The sequence below is a fragment of the Acinonyx jubatus genome, chromosome E4 (assembly GCF_027475565.1).
Source record: "Acinonyx jubatus isolate Ajub_Pintada_27869175 chromosome E4, VMU_Ajub_asm_v1.0, whole genome shotgun sequence".
In the NCBI taxonomy this organism is placed as follows: domain Eukaryota; kingdom Metazoa; phylum Chordata; class Mammalia; order Carnivora; family Felidae; genus Acinonyx; species Acinonyx jubatus.
This window is the reverse complement of record NC_069395.1, coordinates 66441671-66467202: the sequence shown is the minus strand read 5'-3', so window position 1 is coordinate 66467202 and position 25532 is coordinate 66441671. Positions and strand designations below refer to the sequence as shown.

The following is a 25532-nucleotide window of genomic DNA, read 5'->3' as shown; positions in this document are numbered from 1 at the left end:
GTGTTTACACACACACACACACACGAATACACACACACACACACACACACACACACACACACACACACACACTGGAGTATTACTCGGCAATCAAAAAGAATGAAATCTTGCCATTTGCAACAACGTGGATGGAACTAGAGGGTATTATGCTAAGCGAAATTAGTCAGAGAAAGACAAATATCATATGACTTCACTCATATGAGGACTTTAAGAAACAAAACAGATGAACATAAGGGAAGGGAAGCAAAAATAATATAAAAACAGGGAGGGGGGCAAAACATAAGAGACTTAAATCCAGAGAACAAACTGAGGGTTGCTGGTGGGGTGCTGGGTGGGGCGATGGGCTAAATGGGTGAGGGGCATTCGGGAGGGCACTTGTTGGGATGAGCACTGGGTGTTAAACATAGAGGATGAATCATTGGAATCTACTCCTGAAATCATTATTGCACTAGATGCTAACTAACTTGGATGTAAATTCAACAATAAAAAAAAAAAAAAAACCTGATTAAAACACGGGTTGGGGGGAGTTTAAAGAACACCCCCCCCCCATCAGTGCCAAACTGGAACAAAATTATTTTCGTAGTCAAATGAGGTGTAGAAACAATGCAGTGTCCGGGGCAGACCCATAAAGGGCTGAAGAGGGCCCTTCCTGACCTTGAACTTTGTGTTTACTTGTGAGCTTCTTGACTTCCTCCTGTTGACTTGATTCTCACACAATTATGTCGTTTATCATTGCCCTTGAAACCCTGAGAACAGGGTACCGTCCAAGGTCTCGGGACACCTGGAGGAAGTAGTCTGGGGAGTCAGTGCAAAGTCACTTGGAAGAACTTTGGGGATCAGTGAGTAATAACCTACCTTTTTGGGGACGTGGGGAAACGTTTTCAAATCCAACAAAACATCTTTCATTGGTGCCTGTTTTTTTTTTTTTAATTTTTTTTTAACGTTTATTTATTTTTGAGACAGAGAGAGACAGAACATGAACGGGGGAGGGTCAGAGAGAGAGAGGGAGACACAGAATCTGAAACAGGCTCCAGGCTCTGAGCTGTCAGCACAGAGCCTGACGCGGGGCTTGAACTCACGAACCGCAAGATCATGACCTGAGCCGAAGTCGGACGCTTAACCGACTGAGCCACTCTGGCGCCCCAGTGCCTGTTTTATAAATGTGAAATCCATAGAAAATCTAAGACTACTTCCTAGTAGTAACTCAGTACGTAGGATATATTCTGTATTAGTCATTCCTGATCTCCCCAACAGACACCTTTGGAAACTATCTTGCATCATGTCCATGGTCAAGTTTCTAGAAACTAGGGATTCTGCTCATGTTTTATTTATTGGGTGGTTCCCATGTGGGTGGTTATCATATGTATTGGTAGCCCCATATACTGACAGATGACTGGTAAATATACTGGACTATGAAAATGATGAGTCGACACAGATATGAAATTACTCTTTTTATTTTATTTTTATTTTTTAATTTTTAGTAATCTCTACACCCAACATGGGGCTTGAACGCATGACCCCGAGATCAAGAGCCACACGTTCCACCAACTGAGCCAGCCAGGTGCCCGATACGAAACCATTCTATATAATTAACATTCTTACAAAATTCTCTCTCACCAGGACATTTTGTAAAATGCCTGTTTGGTATCCCCACCCTTGCTTCTTTAATGTCCTGGTGGATCTGCAATCTGTTCATCTTGAAGTAATGAATCGTGGGCACTCTGCCCTCTTGAGAACCTAAACTGTAATAAGATGCGGGCAGGTTCTGATGCAATCAGCAAGCTCTCGGTTGGTGTCTGGTAAAGGAATTTATTGGTGAATATGGGGAGTGTCCAGATAGCAGATCGCGCAGGGCAGGAGTCCCGGGGGTGAGCCAGGGTGAAGGAAACGCTTGAGGTGAGGAGAGAAAGGGGCAGCGGTTTACAGGAACCGATCCGAGCCTGGGGTTTGAACTCAGGCACGACGCATGCTCTAGAATATGAAGGAAAAAGCAATGAACCGGGAGGGTCCGGTGACCTCAGAAAATAACATTTATAAGTTAATTCTTATTTGTATCCATGTGCGTGGTTTTTAAAAAATAAAATAATCAAGGCTTAGAATAAAATAGAACAATCCCCATCCCTCACGTTTCTTATTCTACCTTCCAAGTCTTTTAGCATTTCCTTCTGTTAACGGAAATCACATAATGCAAATTTCCAGGTTTGTCGATTTGGGACATTGTCTATTGATGTTATGGTGGGTAAAGACTTAAGTCATGTACCCCCACCTCCACTGCTTGGAATGCATCCTTCCCAACATAGTAACAGTGGCTTTTTGTTAGATCAGCAGTTTCCACAATCGTGACCAACGTAAATACTACTCACAGCAGAGCCAAGCAGGGTGCCGTGATTACGTTTTCTTTGTTTTTCAACTCTTTCTTTTGCTTCTTTTTCTGTGTTCCTTTCCCTAGTTTTTCCCCCCCAAATATGCCATCATATCCAACAAATGTCTATTCATTTTATTTTCCAGAAGCTTCTCTCTATCAGTTAATGTATGTATTTCATCCCCTCTCTGGGGACCTGCCTCCCTGTGCCCTGTGCCTGCTACACAGTTACCAGCCTGCTGTGCTCCTCTGTATTAGATCCCCTGTTCCCAGTGACCGTGTCCCCTTTCATAATTTACTCCCTTGTTTTGCTGGAGCACATCCGCTGGTTACATCTCAAGAAAGGGTACACAAGAAATAAAAATGTTTTTAGTCCTTGCATGTGTGAACATGTCTCTAATTTGTCCCCATACTTCATTATAGGATTCTTTGTTGAAGATAATTTTCCTCCAACTTTTGAAGGCCTTGCTTCACCATCTTATGGCATCAGTATTACTGCCAAGAAGACTGGTGACATTCTGGGGCACCTGGGTGGCTCAGTCGGTCAAGCAGCTGACTCTTGATCTCAGCTCAGATCTTCATCTCGGGGTTGTAAGTTCAAGCCCCGCCTTGGGCTCCACACTGGGCGTGGAGCTTACTTAAAAAAAGGAGGGCATCTGGGTGGCTCAGTTGGTTGAACATCCACCTGATTTCAGTTCAGTTCATGAACCCAGGGCTGTGGGGTCGAGCCCCACTTCAGGCTCTGCACTGAGTGGAGCCTGCTTAAGATTCTGTCTCTCTCTCTCTCTCCCTCCCTCCCTCCTTCCCTCCCTCACTCCCTCTGCGCCCCCCCCCCCCCCCGCTTGTGCTCCCTTCTCTCTCTCTCTCTCTCTCTCTCAAAATATAGAAGACTGATGACATTCTGACCAATGAGTGTTTGCGTTGACCTCTTTATGTTTTTGTTTTTCTCTTTAGGAGTTTTTAGGAGCTTATCTTTCCTTCAGTATTTTGAAAGTTCACGACCACTTGCATTGGTGTGGTTCTGGCTTTTTATTGTGTCTTTTCAATCTGGAGACTTCTGTCCTTTCGTTTGGGAAATATTCTTGGATTATTTCTTTAGTAATTTACTTCTGTCTATATTATCTTTTCTCTCTTGTGGAACTCAGATTAGTCTGCAGATTTCTGGATTGATCTTCTGATTTTCTTTCTTTCTCTCTTTGCTGTCCTCCCTCCCTCCTTCCTCCTTCCTCCCTCCATCTCTTCCTTCCTTCCTTCCTTCCTTCCTTCCTTCCTTCCTTCCTTCCTTCCTTCTCCCACTGTCTATCTCTTTGGTTTGTGTTCTGTTTTTCTGGGAGAATTCCTTAACTCCATGTTCTGACTTCTCTGTTGAAATTTTTATTTCAAAAAGTGTTATCTAATTGTCTGAACGCTTCTTTGGTTTATCGCCTCCTGTTCCTGCTTCATAGATACAATTCATTTCTTATCTCTGTGGATATTCTAGCTTCTTCTTTTGCCTGTGAACACTTTCCTTCTGTGCTTTGCCTTTTATGTCAGAGGCTTTCCCCAAGTGTCTGATCATTTAATATTTAGGAGTGAGGCCCAAAAACACCAGTTGGAAGGTCTGTGTGCGTGGTGGGCAGGACCCCAGGTTGGCCTCAGTGGAGGGAAGATGGGGAGCCACAGTTTTGTTATGAGGCCCCCAAGTGTCATTACCATTTGGCCAGTGGCCTTGAGGGTTTTTTTTTTCCTTTCCTTAGGGAGGGGACCCTACCACATTCCCCCCATTGATGCTCGGACCCCTCTATTTTGGGTCAAAGAGCATCATCTTGGTTTAGAGGTTTATATTTTTATAACACCATCTTTTTTTAAATCATGTCCTCAGTGAGACTGAGACAACCAGGGGAACTAAGCAGGGTAGGATTAAGCATGCTTCCAGAATTAGGAGGATAATTTTTATGAGAGTTTCGAATCCCTCGAAAGTTGAAAACCATCCTCTAAATAACAACCCGGGGTTTTAACTGTTTCAGGTCTGGCTGGGGGCAGGAGAAGTCCTTTTCATTTCCTCTGTGATCTCTTCTATGACCTTTTTTTAAAAAATTATCTATCTGTAGGCAGCAGGTGCCCAGCTTAAACTTTTTATGAACTCCTCCCTCAGAAGCAAGCAGGTAGTCTAAGGCCCGGCGATTTTGATAGATGGCATTGTGCATTTCGGTTTGCTGCTTGGCCGGTAAGTCAAGAGCTCTGGCGGTTTCATTGGTGATCATTTCTACAACTGCTTGCAGCCTGATTATGCGGGTTAGCACGTAGGTGGGAGTGCGGTGGCCCCGGCACCGTCCTCTGCCCAGGTGGCAGGGCCACGATATTGGATTATACATCGGGAGGCCATTCGTCGTCTTTTAATTGCTGATTTGTGGGACACGCCACTTCCTCTGAGTCTCCCTGTCCCCACACACTTGGACTCCCAAACGTCTCCCTCTGGCAAGCGGGAGCAGGGAGAGGGGTGGACAGAGAGCTCCCAGCACACGTGACCCTGACCAGCCTGGGGGGAGGGCCCTGTAGGCTGTCCTGCCACGTATCTAGGACAGTCCACCTGGACCCGCCATTTGATGGCTGCGCTGACACTGTCCCAGGCCTCTCAGGGAAGAGAGAAGTTAGACAGGGGTGGAGATCTGGTTCAAGGTGATCTGGGGTCCCCCGCCATTGGGTTTTCCGGGCAGTTAAGTTATAAAGTCTTTGGCCTAGGCAGGTTAAGTTTTTAACAGAGACGACGATGAACTTTGCCCCACCAGGCAAGAAGGTTTTTCCCAATAATTGAGCTTTAGAGAAGCCAAACCCCAGCAGGACTGGGGTATTTTGTTTTACTGTAAGGTTTGTGGGGATCAGATTTTCTAGTCTCTCATGGCCATTGTTTTCCTGTGTTGGCACCAACGAAGCATCCTGTCCACGAGAGGCAGGTGAGTGAGTGTTCACAGAAACCTCTCCCCACGTTGGCAGCCGGCCCGGGCGGCCTCGGCCAATCCTGTGGCAAAGAGTAGAGCAAGAATCACAACAAGAGCAAGAAACAGGGCGTGACAGTGCGTCACAGCATGGAAGCATCTAGAAAATAAGGACAGTCTTTTGTCCCACCAGACCTTCGATTCCCCTTCGATTCCTCAAGCTCCTGGCGTGCGTAGCTCAGTCAGCTTCCGGAGTGACTAAAGCAGGGCTGCGGTCTCCCGGAGCCTCTGGAGTGGCAGAACCTTCCGTGTGGTCAGCTTGCGCGGCGTGGATGGATCAGGAAAGCACTCCCAGCTTCGAGATGCCAGCTTCACTCTGCCGTCGTGAATCCAGGGACCCACGTCGGCCACCTTTCCTGCGGTAGGGGTGGACAAAATGACAGTGAACGGGCCCCTCCAGAGGGGCCTTAGGGGTTGGGCACTCCAGTCCTTCACCCACACAGCATCTCCTGGTTAAAGGGGCGAGCGTCTGTGGTCAGACTCGCAGGGAATCGCTCCCTGACCCCGTGGTGTAAGGTGGTTAGGGTAGAGCCGAGGGCCCGCATCTGTGCTCGCGGGGTTAGATTGTCTATCTCATTTAGATCCCCCCTCATGCCCTTGGTATTGGGGGGAGGGCGCCCATACAGGGTTTCATAAGGGGAGAACCCCGTGGGCTTCTTCAGCCTCCCACCTGCGGCTGCAGTCTGCCTCCCGGAAGGTCCCTGATCTCTCCCTGCCTGATGTTAACCCTTCCCTATTCATTCCTCCCCTGGAACAGGGCCTGTCACTGGGTAGAGAACAGGGACGATGACCGCTCTGGCTTCTTCAAGCTGGTAAGGGGCGGTGCGGGGGTACAGCAGTCAGAGTCAACCCAAGGGTCAGCCCAGTGGCCACGGTATGGTTGACAGGGAGGCTGGCAGGCATGAGGCGGCATAAACATGAGCAGACGTGAAGAGAAAAACACAAAGTAAAGATTCTGCCGACCAGCAAGACGGCATCTTAAGATGGCGTCTACGGTTTCCAAACCCGCCGGACAATCTCGGAGAGACCCTGACTTTGTAAACAACACACATCAGGGAATCTCTCATAACCCAGGTGATGGAGAAGCAGGAGCATTAAGTAATCAGTGGTGGCTCTGTTTCCAGGAGTTTGGCCCTAACTTAGTTAAAAAAAACTTTTTTAAAGCCCCTGATGCTGGTGAGGTGTTATTTGGAGTTTTGCTGAGTATAAGCAGACAATGTGCTTTACTTTGAGGTGTAACACTTTTCCGAGAGCCAGGAGTCCGACTAGAGAAAGAGTCAAAGCAGTCGTTCACCCTTATTCATTTGCAGGTGTTTAGGGAAGCCATACCTGGGTATTACTTTATAAGGCAGAACTTTTATTACTTTCCGTGCCTTTTCTGTCTTGTAGGAGAAGGCCTTTACTCAGTTCGTACAAGTATTGGTCCATACCAGCAGGTGTTGGGATTCCTTTGACCTTGGCATCTGAGTGAACCTAACTGTCAGTCTTCCCTGGACAGCCTCCGGTCCCTCAATTATCTGGGAGAGCAAGTTTGTGGTTGAAAGGAGCGTTTCTAAGAAGCTGATATTCCTGGCACAACTGTCCTTGACGATTTTTTTTTTTCTTCAGTAAACATCCTTTGGGCCCTTTGATAAGTTTCGTCCCTCCCTCAATGAAAGGCCTAATGCTGTGTTTTATTAATCTTTTTAGCTCTGTGAGCTCGGTAATCATAATTGCCCAGCTCTGTTTGTAACCATTCCAAGGGCTGGAAACAGACCCCAGAGCCTAGGAGTCAGACCCCAGTTTAGTTTCTTGGGAGGGTAGGTGGAATTGAGTCTTCCTTAATAATTGATATAGCGGCAAACTATTTTCCTGAACCCTGGTATCTACAGCCTACGACATCCAGGAATTCTCCAAAACTCACACAATTGTTTATTCGGAGTTAGTAGCACCACAGTCTCTAATTCAGTTATAATGTCCCTTCCCAGCAAGGGAGTAAGGCTCTCTGGCATTATCAGGAAAGAAAGAGAAAAAAATTAGGTTTCCCAAAGACATCCCAGGGGCTGAGCGAAACATTTAGTTACAAGTTTTCCGGAGACGCCTCTAATCGTCACGCTGTGTTTGGATGGTTGGAAAGGAGGACAGAAAAGTTCACTCTGGTCAATTTTTTTTAGAGTTACCCGAGGCTCTGGGTTTCTGGTGGACAGTTGGTTTAGGGGAGCCACCGTGAAGAGCCCCAAGCCCCGGTCAGTCCCTTCCAGGGACACTGGTTATCTGAGCCCTCACAGATACAGGGCCCCGAGGGCATTCAGATGTCCAGTGATCGTCTCCACAGAAGGGGCATAGCCTATGGGGTTTTCATTTCGGTTGTCCCCTCTGAGGACGTTCTCATTTTAGTGCTCTGAATTCACGGCCATATAAATGGTACTTGGGGCCAGGGCCTCGGGAAGCCTGGTCTGACATAGTACGGAAGGCCACCACTAAGGCCTCAGATTTTTCTTTTTTTTTTTAATTCTCCTCTTGATCCTGGTTGTAATATACCCAACTGGCAGCTCGTAAGATCTCCTCCTTCTGGACCAACAGCAAGTTTTTGCCATTTTTTCTGAATATCTGGGGCCCATCGAGTGACAAATTTGTCCTTTAGAATCGTCTCAGCCTCAGGGGTGTCGGGGGGATAGCCGTATATTTCATGAGAGCCCCCTTAACCTTTCCAGGCAGGCCACCAGGGTTTTATTATGTGTCTGTAAGACAGTGGCTACTTTAGCATAATTGAAAGGCTTAGCTTCAGACCTCCTGACCACATATAAAATTTCTTTTTAAAGATTTTCCTTTATAAACCTTTTACAACTTTACTTTGCTTTTAGATTTGACCTAAGCCTTTTTTTTTTTTTTTCCCTAAACAGCCAGTCTCATTTAGGACAAAATTACCTTTTTTTTTTTTTTTACCTTTAACAAAAAATGTATTTTCATTCCTTATATATTTTTTATATATCTACTTTTCCACACGCAGATTGCTTTCCTTATTTCCATCAGTCTTAACTGCATTTAGCAGAATTTTAACTCATAGAAACTTTAGTCTCCAGTGAAAACTAAGTATAACCAATTGTGACCTGTTACATCAGAATTTCTTAGATGGCAAGTTTTTGAATCAATTAAGCACAAAACATGTTTTCCCACAGATCCAAATATCCTTAGTTTTTGGCAACAAGTCAGAAGCACAGACCTACATATCTAGTAATTAGTGCTTTAGCCTCTTATCCAATGAATTCAATCCCAATTTATCATGCAAGCAAAAACTAACGTTTTAGGTTACCAAAGACTTTGAAAGCTATCTTTTTTTTTTTAATTTTTTAATTAGTTTTCCTTATTTTTGAGAGGCAGAAAGAGAGGGAGACACAGAATCCGAAGCAATCTCCAGGTTCTGAGCTGTCAGCACAGAGCCCAATGCAGGGCTCAAACTCACGAACCGTGAGATCATGACCTGAGCCGAAGTCAACCGACTGAGCCACCTAGGAGCCCCTTTGAAAGCTATCTTAACAATTACTCATGAAAACTATGAGACAGACGAAATTAACCATCACTTTAAGCCATCCTTTTGTTAACAAACTGGAACAGAGATAACATGAGCTCATTTGACCTTCAGCAAATCTAGGGAGAGTAAAAGTTCTTTCTTATTTAATGTTGATAAGCATTCTTTATCTCAAACCAACAAACTTAAATTGGCTTAAACACTGAATACGTTTTACTTGGGTCTACATAAGACAGTTTGTTCCCCGTGGTTGATTTTTCCCTGGGACGTTGGTGGGGAAATCTGACTTCGGGGGTCTTTGCTCCTCGACCTCTGGGGAGGTCAAACTCCAGGTTTGTTTTGTGTTTTGTTTTGTTTTGTTTTGTTTTGCACAGGTGGAATTAGGCAGTCAGTGTCAGTCCGGAGAAGCCAGGGAATTTCCCTGAAACAAAGGGAGTTTAAGCAGCTGCTTGGGAATATTCCTTGAGGTCCCCATTCTGAGGTAGAGTAACCAGAGACAGTTGGCTCTAATCATCACAGTCATTGACCCAGCAAATGAGGGAGAGACAAGTCCCTGCACAGTCACATGGCGACTCCAACCCACCGCCGAGGGCCCAGCGCCTTAGAGTTGTGGCTTTGTTCCTTGTCCCTTTTGTTTTTTTTTTTTAATTTTTTTTTCAACGTTTATTTATTTTTGGGTCAGAGAGAGACAGAGCATGAACGGGGGAGGGGCAGAGAGAGAGGGAGACACAGAATTGGAAACAGGCTCCAGGCTCTGAGCCATCAGCCCAGAGCCTGACGCGGGGCTCGAACTCACGGACCGCGAGATCGTGACCTGGCTGAAGTCGGACGCTTAACCGACTGCGCCACCCAGGCGCCCCTCCTTGTCCCTTTTGGAACAGCTAGGGCAGCTCCGGGAGGTGATCAGGCTCCCCTTCTGCCTCTCAGGGGCAGGTCTGCCAAAACGAACCTGGGTTCTTACCAGTCTGACGGGCGGCACTCCCTGTGCTGGTTCCTGGGCCTCACGGGTTCCGCTGGCACACATGGGGTCCTCGCCCCGGCCAGAGGGCTAGTCTCGCGAAGATCAAGCGATCCCCTGGTGCCAGGTGAGCTGCCTCTCCCGGCGCCCCAGGGTTCTCATCCCTGGTGACAAAAGAGGTGGAAACGCACCGTCTCTGAATCCCGGACTAGCCCCCAAGTCATGCAGCAGGATTTTCACACGGAGTCGTGACGTCAAGGCTTTTCTTTCCTGGAAGCAACTTTATTCCTGCCAGCACCGCTCAGTTGGGTTCCTACCCAAAGAACTGAGTCCCGAACACCACGTGGCGTAGTTTTTTAAATATATTTTCTACTTCCTTGTCTCCCGTATATGGTAACATGCAAACATGCAGTCTGATTCAGTGGTCTCCTGTTACAAGGTCGTGAGGGATGCTGTCACATAGGTGTTTGGCCAGGTTGCCTTGAGGTTTTTTTTGTTTTGTTTTTTTCTTTCCTTAGGGAGGGGACTCTACCACAAAACAGGGTTCCTGTTTTTAAAAAAAAGTGGTGGGTCAGATTTGGCCCGTGGGCTGTAGTTTGCTGATGCCCCACGGGTCTAGAGCAAGAATCTGCTTGCTTCTGGTTGAAGAAAGGTTTTCAGCTTTGTCTTGCTAACTCAGTCACCCTGCTTTCCACCTTACAAAAACTCGTTGACATTTCTCCTCTGCTGCTATCTTTTCTCCCACTCACTTTATCCCTGTGGAATTTACAGCTGTTTTCCCCCTCTGTAGTTATTTCCACGTTGTTTTCAGTAGCGGAGACAAATGCATATGTTTGTTAGGTCCACAAGTTTTTAAGCTTTTTCTTTCAAAATAATTCCAAACTTAAAAGTTGTTGCAAGAATGGTACAAAGAGCTACCATACGCCCTTTACCCAGTTACAAATTGTTAATACTTTACAGCATTTCCTTTATAATTTCCCCCTCCCTCCTTCTATAGATAGATAGATAGATAGATAGATAGATAGATAGATAGATAGATACAAACAACCATTTCAGACCTGGTGTTCTATTCACTACTCCTTAAATACTTAAGTGTAGTTTAAAAAAATTTTTTTTAATGTTTATTTTTGAGAGAGAGAGAGACAGACAGACAGAGTGTGAGCAGGGGAGGGGCCGAGAGAGAGGGAGACACAGAATCCGAAGCAGGCTCCAGGCTCTGAGCTATCAGCACAGAACCCAACACAGGGCTCGAACCCACAGACCTTGAGATCGTGACCTGAGCTGAAGTCAGATGCTCAACCAACTGAGCCACCCAGGTGCCCCTTCAGTGTATATTTTCTAAGAGCACAGATATTCACTCAGAAAAGAACTCAATTTTCCAAGATTTATAATGCCGTTGTTGAATCTACAGACCTTTCTCAGATGTCCCCTGTAAGTCCTTTCTAGAACTGTTCTCAGCCCAGGGCCGGGTCCAGGTACAACACTGTGGTTGGTTTTCAGGACTCTATAGGCTCCTTTAATGAGGAAAAGCCTGTCAGCCTTGTTTTGTGTTTCGTGACACTGACGTTGTTTTGACATTGCCATTTTTGGAGATACAGGCCGGCAGTTTGTGGAACGTTACTTAATTTGGGTTTTGGGTGATTTTTCTCATGTGTTCATTTTTGACATAAAGAATGCTGTTTCCTTTGTGGTGAATCCGGAACTGATCTACAATTTTTATTTAAGATTGCCCCCCACCCCCACCCCCCGGAAATCATTTTTCATTCTACTTGAGGTTCCTGGAAACTTTCCAGATGTTACAAGCACAGAACAGTCTTTGTTCTGATTTTTTTTTTTAATCTAATGTATTCTAGAGGTCCCATTATATCCACTCTTTTGCTTCATAAACCTTTTCGGTGGCTTTTGACACATGACAGTGAATACATGACTGTCTAAACTTTGCCCTGTTGACTGGGACTCTGCCTTATTTATTTATGGACTGCATACACACAGACTGCGATTGGAAATGCCTTGCACTATCGTAGATTTCATATTCCAGTGCTGAGCGGATGATGTAACGAAGGAGGAGGGTGTTAGGACACAGCAGTGAGCCCTGAGGTGACAGTCTCACCGCAGTTACTTGGTTTTATTTCTTTAATCTTTTATTTTTAGTTTATTTATTTATTTAGAGAGAGAGAGAGCACAAGCAGGGGAAGGGCAGAGAGAGGGAGGGAGAGAAGCCCAAGTGGGCTCCAGCACCATCAGCCCAGAGCCTGATGCGGGGGTTGGAACTGAAGAACCTTGAGATCCTGACCTGAGCTGAGATCAAGAGTCAGATGCTTAACCCACTGAGCCCCCCCAGGCGCCCCCACTGTAGTTCGTATAAAAAGTTACTGAAATGTAATTCACACACTATGAAATCCACCCTCCTAAAGTGTACCGTTCAATGGGGCGTGCAGCCATCACCAGGGTTAGAAGGGTTAGAAGGGTTAGAAGGCCATTGCCATCCTCACCCCACTTGTACGTGATTTGTTACAGCAAATTTGAGTCCCTTGGTGAAGCGGCCAGAACTTCTATGTGAAAGATTTGGGGGAAGGTTGGCGTGTGTGTGTGTGTGTGTGTGTGTGTGTGTGTGTGTGTGTGTAACAAGTCTTGGAAGAGTACAGAGATGCCAGGGCCCGCAGGGTGACAGAAGGCTCCTGCAGGAGGGCACCACTTCCGGGTGCGGCGCGAGCAAAGGCCTGGAGGCAGCGACGGTCCCGTGTGTCCGCTGGCCAGAAGCAGCCTCTCTGGCTGCAGGGGAGAGTCCGGGGCGGAGGTGAGCGGCCAGGCAGGAGGCCGAGGGTAAGTCAGTCCGCGGCACCCCCCCCCCGCGACAGGCCATCCGCCGGCTGAGGCTTGAGGGTGCCCGGCGTGGGGACAGTGGCCTGTGGAGCGCGGGAGCGAGGCGCCGCGGGGGCGTGAGCAGGTTACCGACCCTGGGCCGTCCCAGGGCCAAGGTCCGGGGATCGGTGCCCGCGGGAGCACTCAGCCCAGCACCCGCCGCTCCCGAGTCGGCGCCGCAGACCCGGGTCCTCACCGGGAGGGCCGCGAACGGGCCCCGCTTTCGTGCACACCGCGTGGAAGTGTGCCAGCGCGTGGCCGCGCGCGTGGGCGAGGTGCAGGGGCTGCGAGGTCTGCGGGGAAGAAGCGGGAAGGACACGCGGCGTGCGAGCCACACCCCCCCCCCTCCCGCCCCGTGACAGTCCGCCGAGGGGCCGCGCTCGGACGCGCCTGTGCGCGAGCAGGTGCGCGGCGGCGCGCAGGTGACGCGCCCTTCCCGGGTCGCCCGGGTAACCCGGCCGGGTCGTCCCTAGGCCCTGGGCCCCGCCCCCGACCGCCCCTCGGGGCCGAGCCTGGGCGGGATCAGCGCGGGGGCGCCCGGGGCGGCGGAGCCACAGTCCCAGCGAGCGCGCGCCGGAGCCTGGGGCCTGGAGCCGACGACCGTAAGGGGCGCGGGCTGGGGGCGGACGCGTCGGGGGGCGACTGGGGGCGCGCGCTGGGGGGACGGGTGTCGGGGCGTGGTCCCGGGGGGAAGAGTGGGTGTGGGGGCGCGGTTCCGCGGGGGGCGGGCTCGGGGTGGGGGGGGCAGTGTGACTTACTCTCGCTTCGGGGACCCGCGTCTGCACCCGACGGAGGGCCTGGCGCGCCCATGCCTGCCCCCTCGGTGCCCCCGGGGCTGAAGGGGCGCGGCGGCGCCCCCCCCCCCCGCCCCGCACTCTCTCCCCGAGAGTTCTGCTAACAGGGTGCGTCGCGCCCCGCGGTGAAAAGCACGTGTTTGTCTCTGGACCCCTAAACCCTGCTCGGATCTTGAGTTTGGAAGGCGCTTTCTTGCCTTCGCTGTCCGCCGCCCCCGCCCCCGGGGGGAAAGGGGTGCCTACAGCCACCTGAGGGGACCCGGGCCTGGGTCCCAGTTCGCCGTGTGGCCCTGAGTTGCACCCGCCCCTTTCTGAAGCCTAGGCGAGGCGGGATCGTGGGGGCAGCGGCTCTAGCAGTGGTCAGGCCCAGTTTGACTTTTTTCTCCACCTGCTCCCTCCCGCCCCCCACCCCCCACCCCATAAGCCTCGGGGTCCGCAAAGCCTGGATGTGCCCTGCGCCCGCGTGGGCAGACACCCCTCCCCCTTTCTAGACTTCCCTCTCCCTGCCCGGGCAGCACCCCGGCTGGGGGGCGGGGAGCCCTGTGCATTCGGGGTCCCTGCTGTCTGTTCAGCGCCTTTGCTCGGATTTGTGAGCTCTGGTGGGAAATTGCTGAGGACACTGGCAAACGCTGTTTCTGTGCCCCTCCGCGGCATCGCCAAGAGCAACCGTTCTCAGGAGGCCTTGGGGGCTCCAGAAAGTAACACTGGCCTCTGCCCCGATGGCTGGAGGTTGTTGCCTGAGCGAGTAGGGGCTGGAGGGCAGAGCCCCACTGGGCCTGGCTTAGTAAGAAGTTCTGGGATTGTTCAGCATTTTTCCCAAAAGTCCGCACTTGGAGGGCCATGTGAGGACACTCTTGTTTCCCTGAGGAAGTGTGGACTGTGCTCAGGGGCGCCTTCTGCCCTGGGCGGGGGGGGGGGGGGGGGGGGGGGGGGCTCGGGCTCAGCAGGGAACGTGGACTCACTGGGCTCCCAGGTTTGCTGGGGAGAGGTGGACAATAAAATAAACTTGTAAAATGTAGAGTATGTGTGCCCTCGGGTGTAGAGCCCTGGAAGAGGGAAGGGGGGTGTCCAATGAAAGGGATGCCTCGTCTGAGAGATGGTGGTTGAATGACCCCGAGGAGTTGGGAGTGGCCGGTTGCCCTCGGGGGTGACAGTGCACCAGGCTGAGGGAAGAGCAGGAGCAAAGGCCCCGTGGCAGGAGCAGCCCTGGCATGGATGAGCTTTAGATCTGTTTGCTGCGTGCGGGCGGGCCTGGCTGCCAGCAGTGTCCTTTGGTGTGAATGACCTCTTGCATAAACTGAACCAGCTTGACAGCGAGAGGACTCAGAACTTCTGAACCTATGCTGCCTCTCCCCGACCCCCCAGTTCCAGGAACGGGAGGAGCTCCACGGCCAGTAACTGCTCAGCAGGGCGGCCGAGGTGAACCTCGACACCGTCTGCTCCGACCCGCGTGGTCCCCTGTGCCTTAGGCACTCTGGCCAGACCGGCTTTGGGGAGCGGGGTGCCTGCCGGAAGTGACCGGATGCCCTTGGGCAGGGGGGCCTTTCGAGAGGGAGCACTGGCCATTGCAGGAAGCAGAGCACCTCCCCCAGGAGCCTCCCGCTCACGTCCGGGCATCAGCTGGAGTTCGCAGGGAGCCCCTGCCGTTGATCCGAGAGCCCAGCTTGCACAGGCTTGGTAATCGCTCACCCGACAGCTTTGACTTCCCTCCCGGGCCCCTGGCCCAGGCCCAGGCCCAGGCCCCACTTCTCCACCCTTGAGCGGATGACACAGAGCTGGGCTTAGGGGAGAAGCGAGGGCCGGGGGCACCCAGCCGGCTCAGTCCGTAGAGCGTGTGAGTGTTGATCTCGGAGCTGTGAGTTTGAGCCCCAAGTTGGGTGTGGAGGTTACTTACAAATAAAATCTTAAAAATAAATGAACAAGGGAGATCTAAGCGTGAGCGGGTTGCCACCGCTGAGGGAGGAGCCCAGAAGATACCCACCCGGGGCTGGGTGTGCAGAAAGAGAAGGTGCGTGTTGGTTCGGGGGGGCCCCCCCTGGATCTCATGCTCAAAGCCCACCTCTGCAAGGGCCCTAGAGCCCATCACTAGTGATTGGAGGGAACGCAGCGATGTGGACAGAGAACTGGTGTGGAGAGAAGAGCGGGGTCATGCACTGGCCGGGCCAAGACGTCCCCTGCCCAGGCCTGGTCCGGGGACACAGGAGGCCGGGCCAGTCTATCTGCAAGGCTCCTCGTGGCTCCAGCGGGTGGTGACTGTGTGGTTAAGTCCAAACTGATCTTCAGGGAAGGAAATTCGTAGGCAGGGTGCGGTCGCTTCAGAAGGGGCCAGGGTGGGCTTGAAGCCCGTGCCAGGCCCGCTGAGGGCAGCTTCAAGGACAGTGAGGGCTCCGGCCCCAGGGTGCGGGGCAAACCCTGGGACAGAGGGCAGGGACTTCAGATCGACGCAGAAGTGTCACTGCCCAGCCCGGCGGGCCTCCTGGGGACAGCGGGGGACTGCCGGTGGGTGTTCTTGGCCTGGGCCTGGCCCTTTAGGAGCAGACGCTCCCGGGTGCCATGGGGACAAGAAGGGGTGCAGCAGGGAGAAGGCCTCCCCCCGCACAGATCCCCCAGAGCACCCAGCCACCCGCTGCCCTGAGGAGGGAGGAGTGGTTGGTGCTCCAGGAAATCCTCCCTGGCGCCCGGGAGAGGACCTCGCAATCCCATCCCTGCTTACATAACGTAACACAGCTGAGCCAGCCAAGTTCAAACTGGTGTTTTTGCTTTCGCTGAGGTGTGTTTACCTTGCCAAGGGAGGTCCTGGTTCATCGTTCCTTGACTCCTGAAGGCCTGGCCGAGGCCCCTCCCCCCAGCGGGGCTCACAGACCTGAAGTGGCCCCCCCATCGTCCGTGTCCGGCGGCTGGGGACATCGTCCGTGTCCCGCTGCAGCTAAGCCTCCCCCTCTGAGGCCTCACTGGAGGTGCTTGCGTTTCGGGAACAAAAGGGCTCTTCTGTCTGAGGAGCTCAGAGATGTTCCAGAAGATTCCATAGGAGGAACAGGAGGTCAGGTCAGGCACAGGGGTTTCTGCTGCCTTTGGGGAGGCCGGGTAAACTGTGTTCAGGGGTCTTCTTGGGGCTTCTGAGCCGGTGGGCTCAAGAGAACAGCTTCGCCCGAGCTTCGTTTTTGTAAGTCTCTTTAAAACAGAAGGAACCAGCCCTCACTTGTCGGGGTTAGTGGGTGTTTGAAGAGCCTTCCCTCCCAGGGCTTCTCCCCGCCTCCTCACAGAAGGCCGTGGTGCCCAGATGGACCGTCCCCACCAGGGGCCCACGGGCGGCCTTCAGCCGGCTGTGTCCTGCCCCCGGAGCCCAGGAGGGCGCAGGAAACCAGGGGACTTGGCTTTTCCCTAGGGGACGGGCGCCCTTGGCCTCACTGAGTGGTGATCCTCCCGTGTGTTCCCCTTCTTCTTGGGACTGGACAGACGGGGCCTTCTGGAAAGTAAGAGAAGTGCTTTGGTTCCGGGGCCAGGATCAGTCCGGCCAGTGTCCAGCACAGCTCGGGGAAGTCTGAGTCTCTTACCAGGTTTTTGGGGGGTTGGGGGGGCAAACAGATGTACTTTCCGGCTTTCCAGGGTTTTTTTGCCCGTGGGAGGACCTGCTTGCTGGGCCGCATTGTCCCCGCAGGAGCTGATGGGCCCCGCCACCAGGTGAGGGAGGGTGACCCTCACCCGGGTCCCCCTCACCCGGCTCCGGTCCCCGCCCTCCCACGGAGGCAGGGCTGTTCTGTCCACCAGGACCTTCGATGGAGTTCCAGAAGTCGTTTTTGGCTTCTGGGACTTTTATTCCTTTTTGCTGCCCAGACTTTGCCGCAAGCAAACGAACCCCAGGCCCAGAACATTCCCGGACACCGGACCCCGGGCCCGAGGGGCCGCCCTACGGGAAGCACAGAGTCCCTTTCGCTGCCGTCCAGACGGGAAGGCGGCTTAGGTTCCTCAGCCAGGGCCCAGCCAGCGGCGCTCTCCGGTTACACAGCCCTGAGGAGGCGTCCTGAGCCCGGAGCACATTGGTCGAGGGCTGGCTGAGCTGGGGGGCGAGGGCGGCAGAGCTAGGTCAGCGCTGGGAAGGAGATCCGGGGTGCTCGGCCGGGCGCCACCTGGCCCGCTACCTTTATCCTCGGGAATCGGAGTCTTTTCTCTGCTCAGAGATGCCAAGTGCCGAAACCCCACGGAGCACAGCGCTTTCCTCGAGGCGGCGAGCTGTGGTCCGCTCGGGCTCCTTCTCTTGTCACTTAAAACCGATGGAAAACTGAGCCAGGAGACAGAACAGGGTCTCAAGTGACTCTCCCTGGGCGCGAGCCCCCAAGCCCCTCCTCGCATCGTTCAGCTTCGGGCCTGCGTGGAAGGCTGTGTAGACGAGCCTGGGGAGGGCTCGACTCGGGCCGGCCGAGTCCCCCCAGAGGTGCCGGGGGCCTCTAGCCCAGCCGGGTGGCCTCCCTCCTCCCACCGAGGCCCCTGGGGCAGGTGCTGGGCGCCCCTCGCTTTCTGCCTTCCGCCACCCTGGGCTTTGGGGCTCATGTTCCCCGGGTCCCGCCTGCTCTTTCCTCTACAGAGACCACCAAGCTTCCTGTCGCGGTCCCAGCAGCACATGTCTCCAGGGAAGGTTCCCTCGGCCTCCTCCGCCCCCTCTCGCCCACCTGTCGCGTTCTCGGGATTGAAGTGCAAAAGTGAATGCCCAGGGCGCCCGGGGCGGGGGTGCTCAGTCAGTTGGGCGTCCGACTTCGGCTCAGGTCATGATCTCATGGCTCGTGGGTTGAAGCCCCGCGTCAGGCTCCGTGCTGACAGCTGGGAGCCCGGAGCCTGCTTCGGATGCTGTCTCCTTCTCCCTCTGTCCCTCCCCTGCTGGCACTCTCTCTCTCAAAAATAAATATTAAAAAAAAAACCATTTTTAGCGAGTGCCCGTGTGGGGACACCACCCCTTGACCGAGGTAACTCCTTGAATCCCCAGCTCAGCAAGGCCTGGACAAGTGGGGCCACCAGCCTGAAGTCACGTGGCTGGCGAGTGGCAGGAGCACGACTGGAGGCCAGAGGTTGGTGCCTAAACACCGGCCGGCTGACCCCTGACTCCCTGGACGCCCCTGTAACACCAGCAACACAAGTCCTGTCTGTCTATCTGTCCACGCAGGCGCAATCGGAGAGTCGGGTTGGGGGGCGAGGGGTCCACCCCGGAGCGTCCCCTCCAAGGCAGCTGGATGTCCCTTCACTGCTGCCCAGAGCAGGGCCCCCCCCACCAGGAAGCCTGCACCCCCCACCCCCCCCCCACCCCCCCCACCCGTTTTTACTTCTCTATTATTCTGCTTTGTGGTTGCCTGCAAACTGCATTTTCCCTTCCCTAGGGGCTTGGCTCTGGGCTGTTCTTTCTCCCAGGGCTTGGCTCCCGGCCTAGAGGAGGTAAAGAAGGCCCTTGTCACGGGCAGGGGTGCAGGGCCCATCCCGCCTCGCCCATCTTGAGTCCCCATCCTCGTCTGGCCACTGGGGTTCCGGGGAAAAGGCTGTGGGGGCACAGGGGGCGCAGTCCGGACGTCCTCTCCCCCTCCTCTCTCTCCTCTTCCCCCCATCCCTCCCCCTCCCCCACTCCCCAGGCTTTCCCGCTCTGTCTGGGCCAGCTGCCACCAGACCCGACAGCGAGCAGGGATGGCGTCGGGGAGCCCCTGGGAGCCGTGCGTTGGCGGCAGGAGGGCGGGAGGCTCCCTGCTCCGCCGCCTTGGCAGGCCCGCCCTGGCTCCGAAGGGAAACCAGCTGCTTTTCCCTTTCCGCCGGATGTTCCTTTGCCTTCCTCCAGAGAGGTGTGGGGAGGGCGGCGCGGGGCCCGGGGAGGCACGCACACCCCTGCGCCCCACTTCCTGTCTGGCTCACCTGCTCCGTTCTCGCTCTGCCCCGCGGTGTGCCGTCCAGACAGACCTCCCCCAGAAGGAGCCGAGGCCCTCGCTCTCATGTCAGTCTGAGTCACTGGCAGAAAACCCTCAGGAAACAGGGCAGAGGGCGGAGGCCTCCTGTGCACAGAGCTGGGCCCTCCCGGCCTCTTTTCTCGAAGAAGAGCCCGGGATGCCCGGCCCCCACCCCGGCCCGTACGGGTGCGCTCAGAGCTGGGCTTAGCTGCTCTGAGGGTTCTCGCACCGGCCTGGGTGTGAGGCCGGGGGAGGGGGGGGTCTCTGAGGACAGGCTGGCAGGACTCCCCACTAGTGTTCAGCAAGGTCCAGAGTCTGAGCCTCGTCTTCTGGATCCCAAATCCTGATATCTGCAGGCCACCAGGCACCCTGGCTCTCCAGTCTTCCTTCAGGGGGAATTTGCCAGAACACCACCTCCCACCTACTCAGCCTTCTCCCTGCATCCCACAGCCCGTGTCTCAGAATAGTCTAAGAAGCAGATGATATATATAACTCCTCAAGGAGAATTCAGCCATCTTTCTGGGCACGAGCTCTGGAAATTTTCGACATTGTCAGTGAAAAATTTTTTATTTTGATTTATTTTTTGATGTTTATTTATTTTGAGAGAGAGCGCGGGCAGGTGCGGATGTGTGGCCAGGGGAGAGGCAGAGAGAGAGGGAGACAGAGAATCCCAAGCAGCCCCCGCGCCGTCAGCACAGAGGACGCGGGGATCGAACTCACGAACCGCAAGATCGTGACCTGAGCTGAGATGAAGAGTTGAGACGCTCAAGCCACTGAGCCACCCCAGGCGCCCCTCGAAGAATTTTTAAATTCATTCATTCAGCAGGGATTTTCTGAGCATCCAATACGTGCCAGGTGCTGGGGACCAGCGGGGAGCCAGAGAAGACATGGCCTCTACCCTTGGGGAGCTTACTTCCGGGGTGCGGTGGGAGGGTGGGGGCGATATTGCCGCAGGACCTTGAACAGATGTGACCGTGACTCGAGCTAGGGGTGGGAGGCGCACAGAGCTGAACTAGGTCACGGGAGGCGGCTGGGAGGAGGGATGCTGGATTTGAAATCTGAAGGATGAGCAGGGGTTCAGGAGCTGAGGGGAGAGGGTGCTCCCCCACCGCAGGAGGGCGAGGAGGGGAGGGGCGGGCGGGTCAGAGAGCACAGGCCCTGAAGGGTTAGCCAGCATCTCGCTGTTGCAAGGACAGCAGGAAGCTGTCCCGGGATTTACACCAGGGATGTGCAAGGTCAGGTTTGTATCTGCAGAAAGTCACTCTGGCCGCCGCAGGGCATGCTGGGGGCGGGGGGACAGGGAGGCAGAGCACGTGTGAGGGGACCGGACAGGGCCTTTGCTCTGCTCCAGGGGAGGCGGCCGTGCAGGTGGATTGAGATCGACCTTGGAACTTGCCGATTGATTGGATCCACGGGGGTGGGACGAAGGAGGGGGTTTCAAAGACGTCGCCTGGGCTCTTGGCTTGCCATTCGGGGGGTGGGTAGTGCCCGCGACAGCGAGGGAACCCCGAAGGAGACAAATTCAGGGGCACAAGGTCACGGTGCGACCGCAGACGCGCGAGGAGGGGATGTTCAGATGCTCACGAGCAGGGGGCTGCTGGGATCTTGGTGGGAAACACGCACCTGTCTGTCTGTGCAGGGGTGACGGCGGGAGCCACGTTCGTGGAAAGGGTGGCCCCATTCGGACACAGGTTCTCTGGCGCCCCAGCCAGCTTCGTTGTTGACCCACTGGTTTCCGGAGGCCTGTGGGTTTCCAGATCGTCCTTTTTACCCCCCCCCCCCCCCCCGACGGGTCCTTGGCCGCTAGAAAGTCACCCAGCAGGATCCCAGCCACAGCTGCTCAATTGGTCTTGTGTGGAGAGGGCGTCTGACGCACTGTGGAGGTGGGGCCGCAGGAAGGCCGTCACCCTTCTGGTCTTTCCCCTTTAAAAAATAAAATTAAAAAAAAAAAAACCATAAAATAATCACTCTGCCGAAGGGGCACAGATTCGTTCTGTGACTCAGTCACAGTGCATTTCGCATTTCATCCCCAACTGGTGGACCCTCGGGTGGCGGCCAGTCTTACCCTTCTACCGAGAGAACAGGGAGGCCACATTGTATGTAAACAGAGGTCAATGTTCCGCAGAGAGAGGCCCCCCTCCCTGCCCCCAGAAGCAGCCTGAGGGGCGCCTGGGGGGCTCAGTGGGTGGAGCGTGCAACTCTGGATCCCAGGGTTGTGAGGTCGAGCCCCACGTTGGTTACTTAAAAATAAAATCTGTAAGAACCGAAAGGACAACTTTGAAGGCTGAGCATTTGTTGTTGAGAGTTTGTCCACGGGGAACTGGATATATTATTCCCCCCCTGACTTTTTTCAGTTAGTGAGGATGATGTTAAGGTTTATATAATAGAAAACTCAAAGCAGCAGTGGCTTAAACAATGTAGAAATGTGTTTCCCTGTCACACAGAGGAAGTTTAGGAGTAAGTAGTCCCGCGGTTAGCAGGAACCCATTTTCTGTCATTGTCCTGGTGCTGACCTCTTTCCTCAAAACCTCATGGCCCAAAATGGCTACCAGAGTCCAGGCATCACATCTATGCCCCAGGAAGCGTGAAGGGGGAAGGGCAAAAGGTGCGTGCTTCCCAGCCGAGTCCAGGCTCTTTGCAGTCTTCCACACACGGGCAGGACTCATGCACCGTTGTGCACGTTGTGCACTGCACAATCTTAGAGGGTGCCACGCACGTCATCCTCTAGATGTATGTAGATCTTACGTACAAGTGCTTTCTGGCAGATGGCAATGAGGCGTCCTATGACAAAAGCAGCAGATTAGGTTAATTTTCTGGCAGCGTTTTGAAGAATGGGGTCTTTTCCTAATTCACACGGAGGTACTGTCTGGGCCACAAGCGGGGAGGAGGGGGGGCTCCGCCCCAAATGCACCTACAGCTCTTTGTCAGCACCTAATCGCTCCTTTAAATCCTCAGCTCGCTGCTAAGCTGCAGGGAGCACCAGGAAATGCAGTTTAGCTGGGCTTTGCCAACAACAACGATTCCCTCAATTCGATTCCATCGCGAGGAAGGAAGGGGCGAATTTAGCCGCCAGGCTCAGCCACCCCGTGTCTCAACCCGCGGGCGCGTTTGCGGAGCGGCCGGGGTTAGGGTGCCGAGTTTTGAGGAACTTGCCCAGGCCCCCGTTTTCTCACACAACCATGCCGTGCTCCCCTCCCCAAGTGCCCGTCCTTGCCTCGCTCCGGAGTCTTGGCTTGTAATTTACAGGAGGGCCATCCGAATGGCAAACCCGATTTCTGCGTTAAAACTCCGGGCTTCATCATGGAAAATGAACCGCGTACACAGGAGGCGAGGTAGAGACCCGTCTCGGCCGGTGCAGGTAGAAATGGAAAGAGTGCGCCCCGGAGGTCCCAAGTGTCCACACCTGCGCCGAACCCGGATGTAGATCCTAGAGGCTCCTTGCTTACACGGCGCACTGTCTCTCGGCCTCGTAAATTCCTGTTTATCCTTCAAACCTCTGCTCCGCTCCCCCCTCGTCCGTGCAGCCTTTGTGGCCGACTTAACCACTGCTGCGTTTGCATGCTTCTCCTCATCTGTGTAGACGGCTGTCATCACTTGTTCATCTGTCTGCCTGTCCTACCAGAGCATGAGCTCCGGCGGCACAGGGCTGTGACCCACCTCCTGTGCCTGCAAAGGGCCGGGCTCACGGTCACAGCCACGCGGTGACCGCCGAACCCGCCTGTGGTCCCACGAGCCAGCTTGCGTTTCCCCTCCCGGGGCCCCGATCCGAATCTCTTACCTGAAAAGAACGAGTGACTTCTGGTGCCTTCCAGACCGCATTCAACTTACAAGAGTTGACTTCGGCTTTTAGGACCAAGCCTCAGATGAGTTGTATGTACGGTTTTGAAGCTTGTATTTTTGCCCCGAGCCTAACAGAAACACCGCCTTCGGTGAAACTCCGAGGCCGACGTTCCGTTTACCGGCTACGGGAAGCACCTGCCTGGCTTGACCTCCTGCGTTTAGAGCCGTTAACCTTGCAGGAGTCAGGCTCCGAATCCTCAGATCTCGCCGAGTAAAGAGTCAGAACCCGGGCGGGGGGCCGCAGTCGAGGGCCGGCGTGCAGGCTCGGGAGGCCCGTGACCATGGCCACCCCAGGCTCCCCACGGGGTGTCCCCGCGGCGGTGACCCCGTGCACCCCTGAGTTGTGTCCCGCACCTGCCCGAGCCTGGCTCCTCGGGTGTCTCTGGCCCAGGCGACACACGGGCCTGTGCCCCCTGCACACTGTCATCGCGGTGAGTGCCGGGCCCGGGCCCCACCACCAGAGGAAACTCCACACCGCCGTCCCGTGGCCCTGACAGTGGTCTTCCTTTAGGAACGGTCTGCGGGACATGCAGTTTTGTGTCTGGCCCGTTCGGTGCGGACCGTTGGGGACCCCCCCTGCGTGGACGGATGGCGTCGGGGACGTTTCTAGGTGTGGGGCTCCCCACCTACAGCTGCTCGGTGTGGCGCACCCACGGGCACCTTCGGGCTGGGTCTGCGCCTCGGGGCGAATCGCGGAGTCCTCGCGTTTGTGAACGTCCAGTTCTAGTAGATTCCGCCAGTGCTCCGGAGAGGTGGTGGGAAAGTCTGCTGCTAGATGTTGACTTCTCCTAGCTTCTTTCTAGGAGTGACCGCCACTATGGTTCCGACGGTGCCCTCCACGTGCCCTCGCCTCCTTAAAGGGAAAGGTCTCACTTGAGTCCCCTGGTGGCAGGGCTGAGGCCTCCCCAGCCTCCCCGCCTCCCCGCGTCAAGCTGGGGTGATGGCCGCACTGTCTGTCATACACAAAAAATCACCAGATCGAACACTCTAAGTGGGCGAATTATATGGCCCGCGAATTATGCCTCGATAGAGCTGTTTTAAAAAAAAAGCTGAGGGCTCCTGGGGGGCTCAGTGGGTTAAGGGTCCGCTCAGGGCATGATCTCAGGGGCGTGGAGCCTGCTTTAAAAAAATACAGCTGAACCGCGTGGCCATGTTCGGGCCCCCAACACTCGCCGGGCCCAAACCGGGTGTGCCCGGCCCCTGATGGGCACCCTGGGGACAGGCCCCTCCCAGAGACAGCCAGGGGCGGGGCCTCGGGAGCCCAGCATTCCTGGGGGTGGGGGCACACACACACACACACACACACACACACACACACACACACACGAGGGTGGAGAGAAGCTTCCAGAAGCATGGAGCAGAAGGCCCCTTAGAAAAACAAGAGGCCTCAGAAGTGCAGCCCCCGCATCCAGGGCCGCGAGAGGCCATCCTGTGTTGGTGTTTTCCCAATTCGGTGGATGAATTTCACAGCTCTTGTCTTTTTCCTGCTGATTTCTGTTTTTTCCACGTGCTCAGACTCTTCTTTCACAAGTTCCCGCAGTCGGGGGCTGGGTGGGAGGGAGGGTGGGGGTCGGGGTCTCGGCCGGGGGTGGGGGGGGGGGGGTCTCTGCACTGACGGGCCCTCCTCGCTCCTGCAGGAATCATGTGGCTGGAAATTCTCCTCGCCTCAGTGCTGGCCTTTGTCGTCTACTGGTTTGTTTCCCGGGACAAGGAGGAAACGCTGCCACTTGAAGATGGGTGGTGGGGCCCCGGGGCGAGGCCCACGGCCCCAGAGGACGAGAGCATCCGCCCTTTCAAGGTAGAGACGGCAGACGAGGAGATCAAGGTGAGGCCCCTTCCCCAGGCGGGGCTGAGCCGAGGGGAGGGCGGGGACGCCCGGCTGTGTTCCCTGGGAGGCTGGGAGTGGGGTGCCCTCTGCTGTCCTCACACCGGCCAGGGGCAGATCCTACAGACGTGCCCAGCCCGCCCCGTGCCCACCCTGTCCCCCTCTGCCCACCCGCCCCTCTGTTCCTCCCTCCCCTGCCCAGAGCCCAGCAGCACCAGGTGATGGGCAGGGGGTGCCAGCTGGCCCTGGGCGCGGGCATCGCGGGTCACAGACAGCAGCTGCTCTCCCCTCCTCCGCACCTTCCTGCCACCTTGGGGGTGAGTTTAGCCAGAGAAAGCGAGCAGGTTGTCATCAGGGCCTAGGCGGGGGTCCTGAGTGAGACGCAGGGCCGTGGTGACGTCAGGTGCTGGGGTCCAGAGAGGCCGCCGCAGGGCCGGCATTGGTGACGCGCCTGCTCTGTGACAGCTGTTCGAGGCCCCATTCAGTCCCC

At 54.7% G+C, this 25532-nt stretch overlaps 1 protein-coding gene and 1 long non-coding RNA gene across 6 annotated transcripts in view; one reads left to right on the top strand and one right to left on the bottom strand.

The window, feature by feature from the left end:
- Positions 1–4202: 4202 nt before the first annotated feature.
- Positions 4203–11397, bottom strand: LOC113595655 (uncharacterized). Its single transcript, XR_003416205.2, has 3 exons — positions 11217–11397; positions 5473–5693; positions 4203–5360 (listed from the first exon to the last, which is right to left on the bottom strand). It is a non-coding gene; the product is annotated as an uncharacterized LOC113595655 (long non-coding RNA).
- A 1093-nt stretch (positions 11398–12490) lies between these two features.
- EPHX1 (epoxide hydrolase 1) overlaps positions 12491–25532 on the top strand; it is a 68803-nt gene continuing 55761 nt past the window's right edge. Inside the window, exons 1-2 of one of the 5 annotated variants that reach the window (XM_053209745.1) lie at positions 12491–12600; positions 24855–25042. In XM_053209745.1, the coding sequence (XP_053065720.1) occupies positions 24860–25042 (183 nt within the window). In that variant the 5' untranslated portion in view covers positions 12491–12600; positions 24855–24859. Of the gene's footprint in view, positions 12601–13108; positions 13268–14463; positions 15137–15546; positions 16505–24854; positions 25043–25532 lie in introns of those variants that run through there. The other 4 variants (XM_027046353.2, XM_027046354.2, XM_053209744.1 and 1 more) reach the window with 4 other exon arrangements.